This window comes from Sarcophilus harrisii, chromosome 1, assembly GCF_902635505.1.
Source record: "Sarcophilus harrisii chromosome 1, mSarHar1.11, whole genome shotgun sequence".
NCBI lineage: Eukaryota > Metazoa > Chordata > Mammalia > Dasyuromorphia > Dasyuridae > Sarcophilus > Sarcophilus harrisii.
In genome coordinates this window covers 667,741,113-667,758,342 of record NC_045426.1, presented here as the reverse complement: position 1 = coordinate 667,758,342, position 17,230 = coordinate 667,741,113, and the positions used below count along the sequence as shown (strand labels likewise).

General features: G+C 51.1%; 1 protein-coding gene across 1 annotated transcript in view; it reads left to right on the top strand.

Annotated features, from left to right (window-relative positions):
* The window catches only part of KLHL26 (kelch like family member 26), a 45,351-nt gene extending 35,691 nt beyond the window's left edge, over window positions 1-9,660 (top strand). Inside the window, 2 exon segments of the mRNA XM_031948186.1 lie at window positions 1,891-2,073; window positions 4,587-9,660. Coding sequence (XP_031804046.1) covers window positions 1,891-2,073; window positions 4,587-6,168 — 1,765 coding nt within the window. The 3' untranslated portion in view covers window positions 6,169-9,660.
* The last annotated feature ends 7,570 nt before the right edge of the window (window positions 9,661-17,230 follow it).

Genomic DNA, 17,230 nt, shown 5'->3' with positions numbered 1-17,230 from the left:
TTTAAAAAAATTTTTGCTTTAAAAATGAAATAGGGAGAGAAAGGTTTACATTTTTAGGAACACATTTTCTAGCAGCTACTTCCTTGATTTCTTGAGGGAGGGGGTGGGCCACTAAGGCTAAAGGTCTTTTCCAGCAGATGGAATTGATTTAATTTTTTAAAAAAGAAAAGAAAAAAAGTGTTCCTTCTCCTAGTTATAAAGAGATCTCACCTCTAAGGCTTTAAAATTCAATTCCTTATTAAATGAGGTGGCTACCGTAAGACTCTCTGTGGGCAATGAATGCTTTCTTACGTTTGATTGTACATGAGCGTTGTGCTGGGAATAATGAGCCTCGGGTTTGAGTCTTCAGCTTGGGGTGGATTTTCAGGCATGAATTTGCTGTATAACTTTGGGCAAGGGCTCATTCCCTTCTCAATTTCCTCATCTTGAAATTGGGGGCGATCCAGCACTTTTCAGAGGCAAAGCACTCTTTTGTGCTACCTTCCCACTGCCTGTGGGGGCTGTGATTATTATTATTAGAAAGCCACTGATCTCTGTTCTCCTGGAGGGCTTGGTTTAGCTGTTGACAGGCTCCCCTTCCAAGGCATGTGGTGGATATGACAGTCTTGTCAGTTTAATTCTCCTGAAAAGACACTGGGGCAATTTATGGCTTTTGGTCAAGTGCAGTTGAAGATGGAAATTGCTATGTGAAGTGCTCAGCCTTAATGGAAATAGCACCACATCAGGGAAATTAATTTGGGAATTATTGGCCAAAGTGCAAAGAGCAGCTTAATGGAGAGGATTCATTTGCGTAGGTGGCTCTATGGTTGAAGGGAGTGGGGCAGGCGTGCTAACCTAGACAGGCTTGGGGGAGGACTTCCCGTTGATGTGTGGGACAGAAAATAGGATGGCCTAAGTCTCCTAGCTTGAAGATGTTGTGGGAGTTCTTCCTAGAAGAAGCCTCAGATTTCAGATCTGGAAAGAACTTTAGAACAGAATACAGACTGTTAGAGCTAAAGGGGACTTTATAGCAGAAAACCTAGAATACCAGACAAATTTCAAGGCTCAGAGGACTCTTAGAATGTAACACACAGGATGCCAGAGCTAGGAGAGTCCTTAGAACATAGTGTGTTAGAGCTGGGAGGGTCCTTAGAACCCAGGATGTCAGAGCTGGGAGGGTCCTTAGAACATAGTGTGTTAGAGTTGGGAGGGTCCTTAGAACCCAGGATGTCAGAGCTAGGAGGACCCTTAGAACCCAGGATGTCAGAGGTGGGAAGGCCCTTAGAACCCAGGAGGTCAGAGCTGGGAGGGTCCTTAGAACTCAGAATGTCACTGGGAGGGTCCTTAAAATATAAAATGTTTGAACTAGAAAGACTCTTAGAATGCAGATGTCAGAGTTTAGGTAAGATCTTCAAATTTAATATCACAGAATCTTAACATCTAAGTAAGGAATCACTCAGTCTAACTTGTTCATTTTATAGATGAGAAAATTCAGACCTATATAGGGCAAGAGACTTGGCACAAAGCCTCATTGTTCAGTGACTGCCTAGAGATTTTGAATTTATGAAACTTCAGAGGGGTTTTTTCCTACTCTTCTCTCTCCCCAACAGGCAGTATTTTGTAAAGGCTGGAACTGTGGGTGAAGGAACAGGTATAGAGCAGAAATGACTCTGGAGACATTAAAACACTAAGTTTTGGCTGTTTAAGAGTCCAAGGGATATAAGCAGTCTTCCAAATGGGAGGCCCTGGATGTGAGGATTGATAAGGGGCATTGGGAAGAGTCTAACATGATTTTTTTCTTGCTTTCCCTAAACTGCTCTGTCTTTCAGAGCTCCTTGGGCCATCAGGTTCCTGAGAATCCTGGGTGGGATTTCTGAAGACTTTTCTTTCCTGTTTTTTCCTTCTATGCAGCATGGCTGATAAGAATGGGGCCCTCAAATGCACCTTCTCTGCTCCTGGCCACAGCACAACCCTCTTGCAGGGACTCGCCACCCTCAGAGCCCAGGGCCAGCTCCTGGATGTCATCCTCACCATCAACAATGAGGCATTTCAAGTCCACAAGGTGGTCTTGGCTGCCTGCAGTGACTATTTCAGGTGAGACCAGCAAAGGAGAAAAGACTGACTCTCCTCCTGAAAGATAGAGCTTAGCCACCTTTTTGTTGTTGTTGTTGTCATTTCTGGCCCTTCCTCCCTCCCTCCCTCTTTCCTTCCCTCCTTCCTTCTCTCCTTTCCTCTCTTCCTTCTCTCCTTTCCTCTCTTCCTCCCTCCTTTCCTCCCTCCCTCCCTCCCTCCCTTCCTTCCTTCCTCCCTCCCTCCCTCTCTCCCTTCCTTCCTTCTTTCCATCCAAACTTCCTTCCTTCCATCTTCCCCCCCCCCTTTTTAAAATATGGCTTATATGAAAATATGTTCTGCACGTCTTCTCCTATATAATTGATATCATATTGCTTACCTTCTAAATGGATGGTGAACTGGCCTGACCCTTTTCAACTTAATCATCTCCACTTCTAGAGGCCACAAATGGCCTAATGGGGAGGATTTGGCCATTATTTTGTAGCCTTGTGCTCTCTCTGACAGTGTTGGGGACAGTTCTTGAATTGTCTTGGGTGTCTTGTGTCTTCTGGCAGTAATCACTTCCATTGGTGCCTGTGGGAAAGCTCTGGGCTCTCTCCACTTCTTGGGTGCTGCAGGAGTCACATTTCCAGATTGAAGGTTGGTGTTTGGTCCAGATTAGCTCAGCCCCATCTCTGGGACTCAGTGCTCCCCAAATCTCTTTTTTTGTGCTATTAATTGGCACTCATGGCTTCTCTCCAGACTCTCAAGCTTAGAACAGCTTAGAAAGCTCAGAAATGTTTGTTTGGGATGTTTACTAAGTTCTCATTTGTGTGGCAGGTGCCTAGACCAGAGGCATTCTGAGAATACAAATACCACAGACATTTCTCTTTTTTAATTAATAGTATTTTTCTCCAATTACATCTAAAAATTAGTCTTTAATATTTATTTCTGTAAGATTTTGAGTTCCACATTTCCCCCCCTTCTTCCCTTACTTCCCCTCCCCAGGAGAGCAGGCAATCTGATATAGGTTATACATGTACAATCATTTTACATTTATTTCCATATTAGTCATTTTGTGAAAGAAAAATCAGAACAAAAGGGAAAAACCACAAGAAAGAAAATGCAAGCCAAAGTGAAGGTGAAAATAGTATGCTTCACTCTCCATAGTTTTCCTCTAGGGGCGAATGGCATTTTCCATCCCAAGTCTATTGGAATTGTGTTGGATTGCTGCACTGCCAAGAAGAGCTAAGACTCTCTTAGTTGATCCTCACAAAACCTTGCTGTTGTTACACCACAGACAATTCTGAGATGCCTTCTACATTCATACAGGGCACTCTGCTGACTCCTAGAGTGAGATCCGTGGTAGTCTTTGCCCTCATGGAATTAAGGCACTAGCTCATAAGGCTTTCTTTACACACAACATAACAATCCCTACCTATGTGTAGTGTTGGGCCTGAAGAGGTGGGTTGGCATTCATGGGATGGATCAGGGGAGCTGCTCTAGAGAAAGTGACCTTGGAGCCAAGGATCCCTCCTTATCCTTCCCTTTCTCCCTTCTCATCCCCTTCTTCCCTCTTTTCCCCCTCCTCTTCTTCCCCCTCTTTTCCCTCTTCCCTTCTCCTGTCCCTTGGAGGGAAATCATATGGATATTATTGTCCCCCTTTTACAGGTCAGGAAACTGAGATTCAGAGTCATTGGGGCTTGAGAAAGTGTCCATTTATTGCCTTCTGTGCATGAAGCACAGTGCTAGGCTACAGCAGAGAGAAACCAAACAAGCTCTGCATTCAGTCCCCTGCATTTTCTTGATTTTATTCCAGGCTCACAAGGCATTAAGCGTCAGAGGCAAGGTTTGCACTCAGCTCTCACTGCTGGGGATTAGGGCTCATGCCACTGGACCACATTGCCTTTGATTCCATCTTCTGATGTCCCTTTGGCAAATGATCATTGGGTGTCTGCTCATACACTGCCCCAATTTAGGAATCTGCCAATCTCCTGAGGCCCAGTGGGGCCGGGCTGGGGGTGAGGAATTCACTGGTCACAGGAGGGCCCTCCCTTTCAGGGACCCTTTCTGACAGCTCAGTCCCCTGCCTACTCTCTGCAAAGTCCCTGATGTTGGAGGCTGTTCGGATGAAAGAATGAGCCCCTGCCTTGCCTTTCTGGAGGCTGTTAGGGAGAGTTCGGAAAGACCCTGGCGGGTCCTGGATGATAGATAGCTGGCAGGGGCCGCTCCCTGAGCTGTTTCTGGTTCTGGTGAGCTGGGCCATCCCGGGCCCGTGGGGCTACTTTCCATAACTCTGGATCTCGAGCCGAGTTGGAACGGCCGCTTCCGGAGGGTATTTGGAAGCCTCTTCCTCCAGCTGCAGCAGAGTGTCGGGAGTGGCCGTTTAATAATTAACAGGCCTGGAGTGGAGTGCCTCAGGCTGGGCCCGCAGGGTTTGGGGCAGGTGCTCCCGCCAGGTTCCCGCTCTCTTGCCCCGGGCCTTCCTCGGGGCCTCGGGCCTGAGCCTGTCGGGTGAGTGGAGACCGACCAAACCGCTCTTTGTTTCTGACCTCCAGGGCGATGTTCACAGGCGGGATGCGAGAAGCCAGCCAGGACATCATCGAGCTGAAGGGGGTGTCGGCCAAGGGCCTGAAGCACATTATCGACTTTGCCTACAGTGCCGAAGTGACCCTCGACCTGGACTGCATCCAGGACGTCCTGGGCGCCGCGGTCTTCCTGCAGATGGTGCCCGTGGTGGAGCTCTGCGAGGAGTTCCTGAAGTCGGCCATGAGCGTGGAGACCTGCCTCAACATCGGCCAGATGGCCACCACCTTCAGCCTGGCCTCCCTGAAGGAGTCGGTGGACGCTTTCACCTTCCGGCACTTCCTGCAGATCTCGGAGGAGGAGGACTTCCTGCACCTGCCGCTGGAGCGCCTGGTCTTTTTCCTGCAGAGCAACAAGCTGAAGAGCTGCAGCGAGATCGACCTGTTCCGCGCAGCCATCCGCTGGCTACAGTACGATCCCACGCGCCGGCCGGGCGCCAGCCAGGTGCTCTGCCACATCCGCTTCCCGCTCATGAAGTCCTCGGAGCTGGTGGACAGCGTCCAGACCCTGGACATCATGGTGGAGGACGTGCTTTGCCGCCAGTACCTGCTGGAGGCCTTTAACTACCAGATCCTGCCCTTCCGGCAGCACGAGATGCAGTCCCCGCGCACCAGCATCCGCTCAGACGTGCTCTCCCTCATCACGTTCGGGGGCACGCCCTACACGGACAACGACCGCACGGTCAGCGGCAAGGTGTACCACCTGCCCGAGCCCGGTTGCCGCCAGTTCAAAGAGCTGACGGAGATGGAGGTGGGCTGCAGCCACACCTGCGTGGCCGTGCTGGACAACTTCGTGTACGTGGTCGGGGGCCAGCACCTGCAGTACCGCAGCGGCGAGGGCGCCGTGGACATCTGCTACCGCTACGACCCCCACCTCAACCAGTGGCTCCGCATCCAGGCCATGCAGGAGAGCCGGATCCAGTTCCAGCTCAACGTGCTGTGCGGGATGATGTACGCCACGGGCGGGCGCAACCGGGCCGGGAGCCTGGCCTCGGTGGAGAAGTACTGCCCCAGGAAGAACGAGTGGTCCTACGTGTGCTCGCTGAAGCGCCGCACGTGGGGCCACGCCGGGGCCTCCGTCAGCGGGAGGCTCTACATCTCCGGGGGCTACGGCATCTCGGTGGAGGACAAGAAAGCCCTGCACTGCTACGACCCCTCAGTGGACCAGTGGGAGTTCAAGGCCCCCATGAATGAGCCCCGCGTCCTGCACGCCATGGTCAGCACCAGCAGCCGCATCTACGCCCTCGGGGGCCGGATGGACCACGTGGACCGCTGCTTCGACGTGCTGGCCGTGGAGTACTACGTGCCCGAGGCCGACCAGTGGACCACGGTGAGCCCCATGCGGGCCGGCCAGTCAGAGGCTGGCTGCTGCCTCCTGGAGAGGAAGATCTACATCGTGGGGGGCTACAACTGGCACCTGAACAACGTGACGAGCATCGTGCAGGTGTACAACACGGAGACGGACGAGTGGGAGAGGGACATGCACTTTCCCGAGTCCTTTGCGGGCATCGCCTGCGCGCCCGTTCTCCTGCCGCAGATCACTGCGCAGAGATAGCCCTGGGAGGCCCCCGGGCCGGGGCCCGGGCGCGCCTCGCCATCTGCACGTGGCTTCGGGCGACGGCTCTGTGGGTCTTGCCTCGCTTTGCCAGTAACTCTCTGTGCCAAAGGCCAGGGGAGAGCGAGGGCCGGGGTCAGGAGTGTGGATGTCCGTCCCCGGGGTCCCTCCTCTTCCTCTCGTCTTAAGAGTCTGGCAGCCGGGGGAGCCGAGAGCCCTTGCCAGGGCACTGCGCCGACCGTGTCATGGCTGAAAATCGCATTGCGGGCTGCTCCCCCCCCCCCCCCCCCCCACTCACCATTTCTCCACTCTGTTTGTCACAAATGAGAGAGCCCCCATCCGACTTTTGTTTTAGGCCATTAGTTTCTATTTTGCTTCTTTGTGTCCTTTTTTTTCGGCCCCGTTGTTTCCGAATGATCCCAGACATGATTTCATTAGTGTTGAGTGGCTCCCCAAAGTTGTCTCTCCCCCGCTCTCCATTCCAAGTTGCTTTGTGCGTGTGTTTCTAAAATAAATTTAACCAAAACTTTTATAACATACGGACCTCCAGGAGCAGAAAGAGACTGAAATAGTTGAGGTTTATGGATGATGAAAGCGCATTCTTGCCTCTCAATAAGTGATTTTCCCCCGATGCCTGAGATGCATGGAGATGTCTCTCTGCAGAGTGCGGTCATGAGCCCGTCCCCCGGGGCAGTCGCTTCCCTCCCGGAGGAAGTCATTCCTGCACCTGGTTCCCTGCCTGGCTTCAGAGCCGCCTTCCTCACTCACTTTTCTCAGTGCAGACGAACAACCAAAGACAGCTCTGGAGATGGCCGAAGTCCTCAAAGGTCATCGGTTCGAATCTGTTTTTAAACTTGCCCAGTAAGTTCTGGACGGGGTCTTATTGGGGAGCAACGGAGAAGCTTGTCTCCCAAGCCCCGGAGACCCTCTCATTCTCCTGTGTCCCATTTACTTTCAGTTACCTTCCCACCTCCCCTTCCGGTCAAAACCTTATTGATTTCTCTTTTGTTCATCATCCTCATCATCTTCATTTATTTCCCCATTTTGATAGCTCTCCAAGGTTTGCAAAGCAACGTTTTTACCGACCACTGAGTGAGCACAAGTATTTTTAACCCCATTTTATAGATGGGGAAATGAGATTCGGAAACAAGGAAATCGCCTGTGCATTCAGGTGGTTAGTGAGCTGCCTACTCAGAACTTGAACTCGGGACCCTGGATCCCAAGAGCTTTTTCTTCTCTCTTGTGGTGCAGTAGACAGGAATCCCTCGAATGTCTCCGACTTCCCTTCCCACAAGGATTCCGGCCCATTTATTAGCCATCTCTGTTCTGTTGGCTAAGGCTCTTAAGGCCGGACCTATATCACTTAAATAAAAATTTGTATCCTCTTGAGGTAATTTTGGATGTCTCCTTTGATACTAATACTTGAGGGATAAAATCTCTTTGTAGGCAGGTACCTCCTGTCTTAAAAGAGTCGTTTTTTCTCCCTGTGTCTATTTTTTTTTACGGTTTGTGCGGCCCCACCGTTGACCTCCGAAAGGTCTGCTAATGCTTGGCCCTAGCTATTTTTCTCTCCCCTCTCAGCATGTTGGGGATCCTGTGCCATGGAAAGAGAGGTGGCCGGGAGCCCCTGCCCGGCTAGGGGGCACTAGCAATGCAGCTGCAGCCACCCTGAGTGATCTCTGCCAACTTTTGGAAAATGCAGTCAAATAAAATTCTTATCCAAGGGTGAAATCTCTGGCGGCAATATTATTTTCAGACTCTTGTTTTTGGAGGTTCATCTAATGTCGGTTATGTTCTGTTGTTAAAATTCCTCTCCTCATTTTCATGCTGATCCTTTCTCTTCCCTCCCCTTCCCCCCTTTTCTTCCTTGCCACTCGACCCAGAGAGAGGTGCCCCCCATGGCGCCATATGCCCATCACTGGATGTCTAGGGGGGCATGATTCCCTCCCTCCCCTTCCCAGAACTGGCTCGGTTCTGGCTCCAGAGGCCTGGTGGGGTGGGGGGTGTGAGTTCAGATTGGGGTGGCTGAAGCAGCGGGGGAGGAGATGGGGACTGGCCTGGTCCCAGGAGGTTGAGGTTGGAGAAACTGGGCAGGCCCCAAACCAAGCATGAAGTCATTTGTCCTTCCATATGGACCGAAGGGATATTCTGTGCAAGAGAGAAGCAAGCCCCCCCTCTTTTATGATCTGCCTCCTTCCTCGCTGATCTGCAGAGAACACGCAACTTATTGGTTACATGTTTTTTGAGAATGTTTGACATTCATGGACATTCTTCCAAGACCAATGCTTCTGGGATCCTGCTCTGAAGCATACATCCGCACACAAGACCCTGTGCCAGCAGGCTGGGCCCTCCCAGGCAGTGGGCCTAGTGCCCCCGGGGGGCTGAAACGGGGGAGAGGTGCCAGACGGGGACCCTGGCCTCCAGGTCCTGATGTCAGGCTCATGAGGGGGTACTTGCTGGGGAGCCCTTGGGAGAGCCCCCCCAGAGCCATCCTTCAGGCTGTGAGGGGTAAAGGGCGCCGGTCGCTTCGGCAGGGCTGGGGCCTCCTTGCCAGGTCTGAGTCCCCCAGCTCAGCTCGCACCTCTGAACATCTTGTTCCCGAACAGCTGGCAGAGGTGTGGGGGTGGGGCCTTCCTATCTAGGGGCAGATCCATTACCCAGGGATTGTGCAGAACAATCTCGCCTGGTTGGTGGAATGCCTTTCCCCCCTGGAAGAGAAGGGAAAATTATTTTTTGTACTGTAAACTTTAAAAGCTAAAAAGCTGTTTTCAATTTACCAGAAACTGCCTTGGAACTTAACTTTGCAAACGTTTGTGTCCTTCAAAAAAAAATCTACCCCAAACCACCAGCAATTGTTTTTTTAAAGCTTTTCTCTTCATGTTAGTGCAGAGGGAGGATTTAGGGGCTTCCAGCCTCCTTCCTATCCCTGATGGACATCACGAGGCTGTGGAACGGATGGCCGTCCTGAGTGGGGACAGAGGCTGCAAGAACGCTCCCATTCCAGATGTCCTGTTTCTGTGCAGCTCTGGGCTCAGCGAGAGCAGAAGCTTCCCTCTGCACCTGGGCTCTAGCTGTGGGAAAATGCAGGGTGTCCCTGGGCCAGCTTGATGCAGAGAGGGCTCCCCGCCCTCTCCCATCCGCCCGTCACCCCCCAGCTGGCGCCGAGTCCAGCCCTGGCTCTGGTACGGCTGGGCTGGGGAAGAAAGCTGCCATGCGAGGCCGAGGAGGCCGAGGGGGGAGGGCTCCGACGGCCTCTCTGGCCTGCACTGGGCACACGCCAAGCAGTGGGGCACCTGGGTGCAGCTCTTTGGCTCCATGCTGCCCAGAAATCCTCCTGATGCCGTTCAGATCAGTGCCAGTGCTAAGGGACCCAAGACAAAAATGAGCAGTCCCCTGCCCTCAAGAAGCTTGCATTCCACAGAGACCCTCACTTTCCTATTACCCACAATTCTTTATTATTATTATTATTATATCTTTTTATTTACAAAACATATGCATGGGTAATTTTTCAGCATTGATCCTTGCAAAACCTTCTGTTCCAATTTTTCCCCTCCTTCTCCCCACCCCCTCCCCTAGCTGTCAGGTAGTCCCATACATGTTAAATATGTTAAAGTATAAGTTAAATACAGTATATGTATACATGTTTATACAGTTATCCTCAGAAAAATCTTACCCATAATTCTTTTTTTTTTGTGGTTTTTCTTTTCTTTTTTTTTAAATAACTTTTTATTGACAGATGACCCACAATTCTTGAGAGAACCTGCAAATATTAGCAATAATAATCTGTAGCACCTTATCATGTGCAAACCTCTACCTTTAACCCATTCTATGAGGTAGTCACCCCCATTTTATAGATGGGGACACAGGTTAAGCAGGAGACTTAGGACCAGTACAGCCTCTTGGGTCTGGGACTTCAGGGGCCATCTAGCAAAACCCATTTCACAGGTGGTGAAACTGAGACTCAGGGAGATGCAAGAGACTTACCAAGATGGCAGAGGTTGCAAAAGAGAATATTTGAAGAGTACAGTGGCCAGCAGGTGGAATTAATCCAACTAATTGAGTCAGATGTGAATCTGAGCCTTAGGTCTTAATGCTTCCAAACTTGGTATACTTGTTTCGTTAATCTCTTTATCTGTACACTACTCACCTTTCTGGATTTTTGTAAGGGAAGTTCTATGTGTGAGCCTTAATCTCTATTAATGTGAACACTTGTTTAATTCAAGAGGCAGCCAATGGCCCAGTGGATAGGATAGAACAATGGTCCTGCAGTCAGAAAGCCCTGAGTTCAAATTCAGCCTCAGACATTTACATTGTGTGGTGGGGCAAGTCACTTAATCTCTGCCTCAGTTCCCCAATTGTAAATTGGGGATAATAGCACCTACCTTGTTATCTCAGATGAGATATAAAGCATTAGTCCCTGGGGACATAGTAGGTGTTTAATAAATGTTTATTCCCTTTCTTTCTCTCCCCCTACCCCATTATTTAGCTAGTGAATGGCAAAGCTAAGACTCAATGTGTCTTATTAAAAAAAAATTTCACTACTATCTTTTTACTATATCCTACCAGACTCCTTAGAGAAAGGGGCCCCAGTTATTGTTTGGTATCTCCTTCCTCCCCTTGTCCATCACCTTTTTCCTAGGCTGAGAACAGATTATGCTCCATTGGTCTCCAAGACTTTGCTGTAATTTTCCCTAATGTTCCCAGCATCCTTAAGGAGTCCAGGCACAGAAGGATGTGAGAAGCTGTAACCTTGGGACCAGAGAGGCAGCTCAGGCCTCCTGCCTCCTCTGCCCTTGCTCAGTTTGGGTGCCCAGATATCTGGGGGAGTGTCAGTAGGTCTGGGGGATAGGACTTTGCTCCTTCCTCATTCCCTCCTCCACCCCCCTCCCACTGTTGAGGGAAAAAAAAATCAGCCCTAGTGTATCATGACAACTAACTATGAGTCATTGCAGTTGCACTGAGCAGAAATCGTGCTACAGGCCCGGGAAGTACCTGGCTGGCACAGGGAAGCCCACTGGAGCAGATGGAGCAGTCACTCTGTGGACCCACGGACCGCCCACGCTTGCCCACCCGCCACTTGCTGCCGCCAGGGAGCTGTCATCTCGGGCGCAGATGCTTTGGGTGCCTGGGAATGTCTATAAAACAAGCTGGAAGTGAAAGGAGGGGGGCCCTCATCTCTTGGGGGAGGAGGTTATGGGTGGGAATTGGGGAGCTGCTTCCTTCTGGCTATAGAGAGAATAACTTTGTCTTCTTGGGCAAGTCACTCCCCTTAATCTATAAAGTAATTTGCAAGATGCCATCCAGCTTTAAAATCTCATCAGTCACAAGATATTGAGCTCAAAAGTAATTGACACAATGTCAGGGCTGGAAGGGCCCACAGAACACAGGATAACAGAGCTGGGAGAGCCCTTAGAACCCAGGAGGTCAGAGCTGGGAGGGCCCTTAGAACCCAGGAGGTCAGAGCTGGGAGGGCCCTTAGAATCCAGATGTCAGGACTGGGAGGACCCTTAGAACATGGGATGTCAGGGCTGGGAAGGCCCTTAGAACCCAGAATATCAGAGCTGGGGGGGCCCATAGAACACACCAATCAGGTATAGATAGACCTGTTCGTGACTTCTTGACACAGGGAGCTCTCATATGAGGAATCTCTCTTGGAACCAGTCCAAGTCAGCGCCTCCCCACCATGTCCCTCCATAGCCCCAAGCTCCAGGGCCCCTTGCCTGCCAGCGGGTCACTAGGGGCACCTCCTGCTGGGCACTGCCTCCCTTCTGGCCCTCAGCCTAGGCGAGAGGGGATGGCACATTGGGGCCAGGCCGGGCTTCCCTGTGGGCCCAGGTTGCCTCCAGTCTGTGCTCCCTGCGGCTTGGCTTAGCATGGTGGGCACACACACAGATGAATTCATGTGTAGGCTTTGTATGACCCCATCTATACCAAACATGGGCCGTATCGGAGCAGGGGTAAGGAGTAATTGTGTGATTTCATGGTCCAAAGGGACTTCTAAGGAGGAGACTTCTAGCACCAAAGCGGGTCAGGCTCTTCTCCAAGGCAGGGGGAGGCTAAGGAACCCACCCCACGTGACCCGGCCCATAAATATCAGATGGGGGTCTGGAATCTGGGACTTGTGGATTCTGAAGCCAGCTCTCTAACCATCATACCACCAGTACCTCTTTAAGGCCCACAGAATTCATACTAGGCAATTATGAGTGGGGGGGGGAGAAAGGGAGCTGGCGCCAGCAGCCTGGAGCATCAGCCAGGGCCCGTGCGTGGTGGGGAGGAGGTGGTGTTTCAGCTGGACAAGGAAGTGGCGATGAGGAGATGAACCATCCCAGGCGTGGGGGACATCTTGTGCAAAGGCACGGAGAGAGAAGATAGGATGTCAAGGGACAGCAGAGCCGGCCAGTTTGGCTGGACTGGAGAGCTCATGAAAGGGAGTAATGTGTTAGGAAGCTAGAGCCAGGATGTCAGAGCCAGAAGGGCCTTTGGAGAATGTGGAGTCCAAACCCCTCGCTTTATAGATTAAGACTCTTGGGCCAAGAGAGGGGGAAGTTACATCCTTGCCCAAGGTCACATAGCTCCATGTAAGTGTCAAGGGGAGGTTTGTAATTGAGATTTTCCCACTCCCAAATCTGGGGTTTGCTTCCACATTTCCCTTCAGTTTTAGGAATTTCTGGGTCTCTAATCTCCCTAGGGTTTGCCCACAGGGGAGGGGGGGGGTTTCCAGGGCCAGGTCTTCCTCCTTGTGCTGATGGAGCAATTTCCCAGGCTAGACCCAAAGATCAGAGTAATACTTTTCTGGGGCCATCTGCCCCCAGGATGCTCCATTTCAGACTTATTTAGATTCAAAGACTCCCCATGTTCTGAAATAGGAAGAGCTTTTGGAGATGTAATCTCACTCTCCTTTTGCAGATGGGGGAACAGATCTGAGAAGGTTGATGACTTTGAACACCAACCCGGCTCTTGCTGAGGGCCACTCACTTTCTTTTCTTTTTACTAGGTTCCCATCACCACTTTTGGCCCCTTTTCCAGGACCTCCGCAGAAGGAGGAGGAGGAGGAGAAGGAGGAGGTGATGGAACCTTCCCGGGTCTGGCCTTGAAAGGAAGGAAATGGATCTTTTTCCTGGCCTCATTACTTGTGGAGCTGAGATGGTTTTAATTAGGTCTCCCTGGGGCCCTGTCTGGAAAGGAGCCTTCATCCAGCAGGGGATTCAGTCTAGTTCATGAACCTCTCACGTGGATGGAGTTTGTCTCCAAGGGTTCCATTCCTGGGTGACCTGTTGGGGTGGAGCTCATCCATCCTGGACAGAAGATGCTGGTACATCCGTTCCTATGGCTGGTTCAGGGCCAGAGGAAGGTGGAGATGGCCAAGAAGTAAGAATGATTGACATAGATGGGGAATGGAGGGGAGAGGTGAGGAGAGAAGATTTCTACTTCTACCTAGGATCTCCTCCAGACACTTCCCCCCCCCACCCCGCCATTTCCTCGTAGTTGTGGGTTCAAGTCACCAAATTTTTTTAGGCTGTGAAGAGAGCCCTGTCTCTCCATGCTGGGTGAGATATGAAGATAAATAAATTAGGATTCCTGCTCACAAGGAATTTGTAATCTAGTAATAATCCACCCCCTTCTCATCCCCCTGTCTGTGCACCTGCTGAATTCCTGCTCATCCTTTAAAGCTCTCTGGAAATGTTTTAGTTCACTGATTAAAAGAACATTTATTAGGCACCCACAGTGTGATACGAAGTCAGCCAATCAGTCAACCAAGCATTTATTAAGCATATATGTACCAGGCTTTACAAATATCATCTGGTTTGATTCTCACATATCTATCAAGATAGGTGTTGTCATTACTTGCATTTTACAGTTGAAGAAATCACAATAAGTGATTTGCCAAGGTCCCGAGTTCTGCAAAAATGCTTTAGTATGTATCTGAGGTAAAATTTGGACTAAGGCCTTCCTGACTCCAGGCCCAGTGTTCTATCTTCAACATCCACCAGTCACCATCAAGTCCAACTTTCCTGATGAGGAATCTCAGATTCAGAAGTGATTTGGACAAAGTCACACAGGTAGCATCAAGGTTGAACCTAAGTTTTCAACTCTCCCATACTCCACTGCTTCCTTCCATTTAATTGAAGGACTGGACGATTTGTCTGACATTTTCTCCCCACAGTTGGTAATGACCTTCTCCACTGGAACTCACACAGCACTTTGGTTGCATTGGTTTTGGATGGTACTTATTGGTGACTATAAACTTTCCTCCTGAGAGACTGTGAAGTCCCAGAGGAAAGGATGGTGGCATCCCAATTTTGGATGTTCCCCTTCTTCTGGGCATAGTGCCTAGCACCTCAACAGATGCTTAATAAGTGTGCCGAGTTGAAATATTTTGATGATTAATAATGATTGGTGACATTTGTGCTTTGCATTGATCTCTCTGGCCATTTTCCCCTTCCTCCCCCAAATGGGGCATGAGGGAGGGGGATAAGCATTTAGTAGTGGCTACTATGTGTAGGCACTTTCAGGTGGAAGAAAAGATGATAGAGCAGCGTGCCTATGTCTGACCTTGAAAGAGAAGAAATTTCTCCCTTTCCTGGATTCTCTGCTTCGGGGACTTTAAGGATTTTTATTATGTGTCCTTGCACTTCTCTCTGGAAAGGACAATTGTCTTGATCCTTGCAAGGGTTCTGGGAGGGAGGGGACTGTTATTTCTGCTTTGCTGATGATGGCAGTCAGAGAAACTCCTAACTTGCCTTAGCTACGTCTGGCTCTTATGCCTACTGCAGGCCTGTGCAAAATCTTGTGTTCCAAATTTTTTCTCTCTCCCCTCTATCTCCTCCTCTAGACAACAAGTAATCCAATATATGTTAAACACGTGCAATTGTTTTTATTACACATACATATGCGTGGGTAATTTTTCAACATTGACCCTTGCAAAAACTTCTGTTCCAACTTTTCCCCTTCTTCCCTCCATGCCCTCCCCTAGATGGCAGTTAATCCCATCATGTGCAATTTTTATATACATATTTCTACAATTATCATGCTGCACAAGAAAAATCAGCTTAAAAAAGGGAAAAAATGAGAAAAAGCAAAAAGCAAATAAAAAAGTGAAAATACTATGTTGTGAGCCACATTCAGTTCCCAGGGCTCTCTCCATCACTAGACCATTGGTATTGGCCTGAATCACCTCATTGAAAAGAGTCCCATCACATATTCAACATATATAGGACTGCTTGCCATCTAGGGGAGGGGGTGCAGGGTGGGAGGGAAAAATCGGAAAAGAAGTGAGTGCAAGGGATAATGTTGTAAAAAATTACCCTGGCATGGGCTCTGTCAATAAAAAGTTATTATAATAAAAAAAAAACCTAAAACAAAAAAGTAAAGAAAAGAGTCCCATCAACATTGATCATGGCATTATTTTGGTGTTGCTGGGTACAATGATCTCCCGGTTTGGTTCACTTTTTTCAGCATCAGTTCCTGTAAGTCTCTCCAGGACTTTCTGAAATCATCCTGCTGGTCATTTCTTACAGAACAATAATATTCCATAATATTCATAGTCAGCCATTCCCCTTCCAAAGGCTTCTACGAACCAGTATGAAGGTGCCTTAATGACCTTAGGACAAGGGAGACCCCCTCCCAAAGAGATTCCTCTTAGGATGTTGGATGTGCTTTGCTCTGTGACCCCAGAATTTTCAGTTCATTTCATTAAAACTGCCAAGAGAGCGACAAAACCGCAGCTCTACGTTGTAGGCTAACAGCCAGCACCCATCTAGCTATTTGAGACTCACAAAGCCTTTTACCCGTGTTCATTTGTTCCGGACAACAACACTGGGAGGTGAATGCCAGAATCTTCATTTAACAGACAGGGAAACTGAGGTACATCGTCCCTCGGTTTCTCGAGAAATGAACACCTCCGGCGAAGGAGTGTCTCATTGGCTGAGACCTTCGCTGAGGATCAGGGATATAAAGAAGAGCCGGTTCTTTAGGGAAGTCCTTGATAAAAGGCATTAACCACCAGTGCATCCCTAGAATGGGATTGTTATTTTTTAGTAGCTGTTTTTTAAAGCACCGATTAAGCGCTATTTCTCAGCCGTAGACCTGAGACATTGGAGTCGGGAGAGACTTGAGTATGCAGAATGCCAGAGCTCACCGAGCTCAAGCCCCCCCAGAGAGGGGCAGGGTTGTGGGAGACCCTGACCCTGTGGGGGACCTGACCCTGTGGGGGACCCGGACCCTGTGGGGGACCTGACCTTGTGGGGGACCCGGACCCTGTGGGGGGCCTTGATCCTGTGGGGGGCCTTGATCCTGTGGGGGACCCGGACCCTGTGGGGGCCCCGGACCCTGTGGGGGACCCGGGCCCTGTGGGGGACCCGGATCCTGTGGGGGGCCTTGATCCTGTGGGGGACCCGGACCCTGGCCCTGTGGGGGACCCTGACCCTGTGGGGGACCCGGACCCTGTGGGGGACCCTGGCCCTGTGGGGGACCCGGACCCTGTGGGGGACCCGGGCCCTGTGGGGGACCCTGGCCCTGTGGGGGACCCGGACCCTGTGGGGGACCTGGCCCTGTGGGGGACCCGGGCCCTGGCCCTGTGGGGGGGTCACGAGGAGCCGCGGGAGGGCGGGGCAGAGGACTGGCTCCGCACACCTGTTAGGGGGCTGGCTGCAGGGAAGAGACCCGGGTACAACTAGGGGAGGAGGCAGCGAGCGCCGGAAGCGGCGGACGGGAGCGAGGGCGGCGGCGCTTGCAGGCCGGTGTGGGAGCGAGCGCGCCGGGGCCCCAAGCGGAGAAGGGCAGGAAGGCGCGCGCCCGCGCGCCCGCCCCTGCCCGGAGCTAGGGAGCCCCGGCTGCTGCCCCGGGCGGGCGCCGCGGACCAGCCCGTGGCGCCTGCGCCTTAGCGCTTAGCGCCCGCTCCCTCCCTCTCCTCGCCGTCTTCTCCCTGCCGCGCAGGCGTCTTCCCTCCGGCTCTGCGCGCGGCCTGGTGCGCCTGCGCGAGGAATCCGCCGGCGGCGCTTGCGCGCTGCGGCCGCCAGCGGCCCGGCCCGGCGCCTGCGCGGTGGCCTTCGCTGGAGGAAGG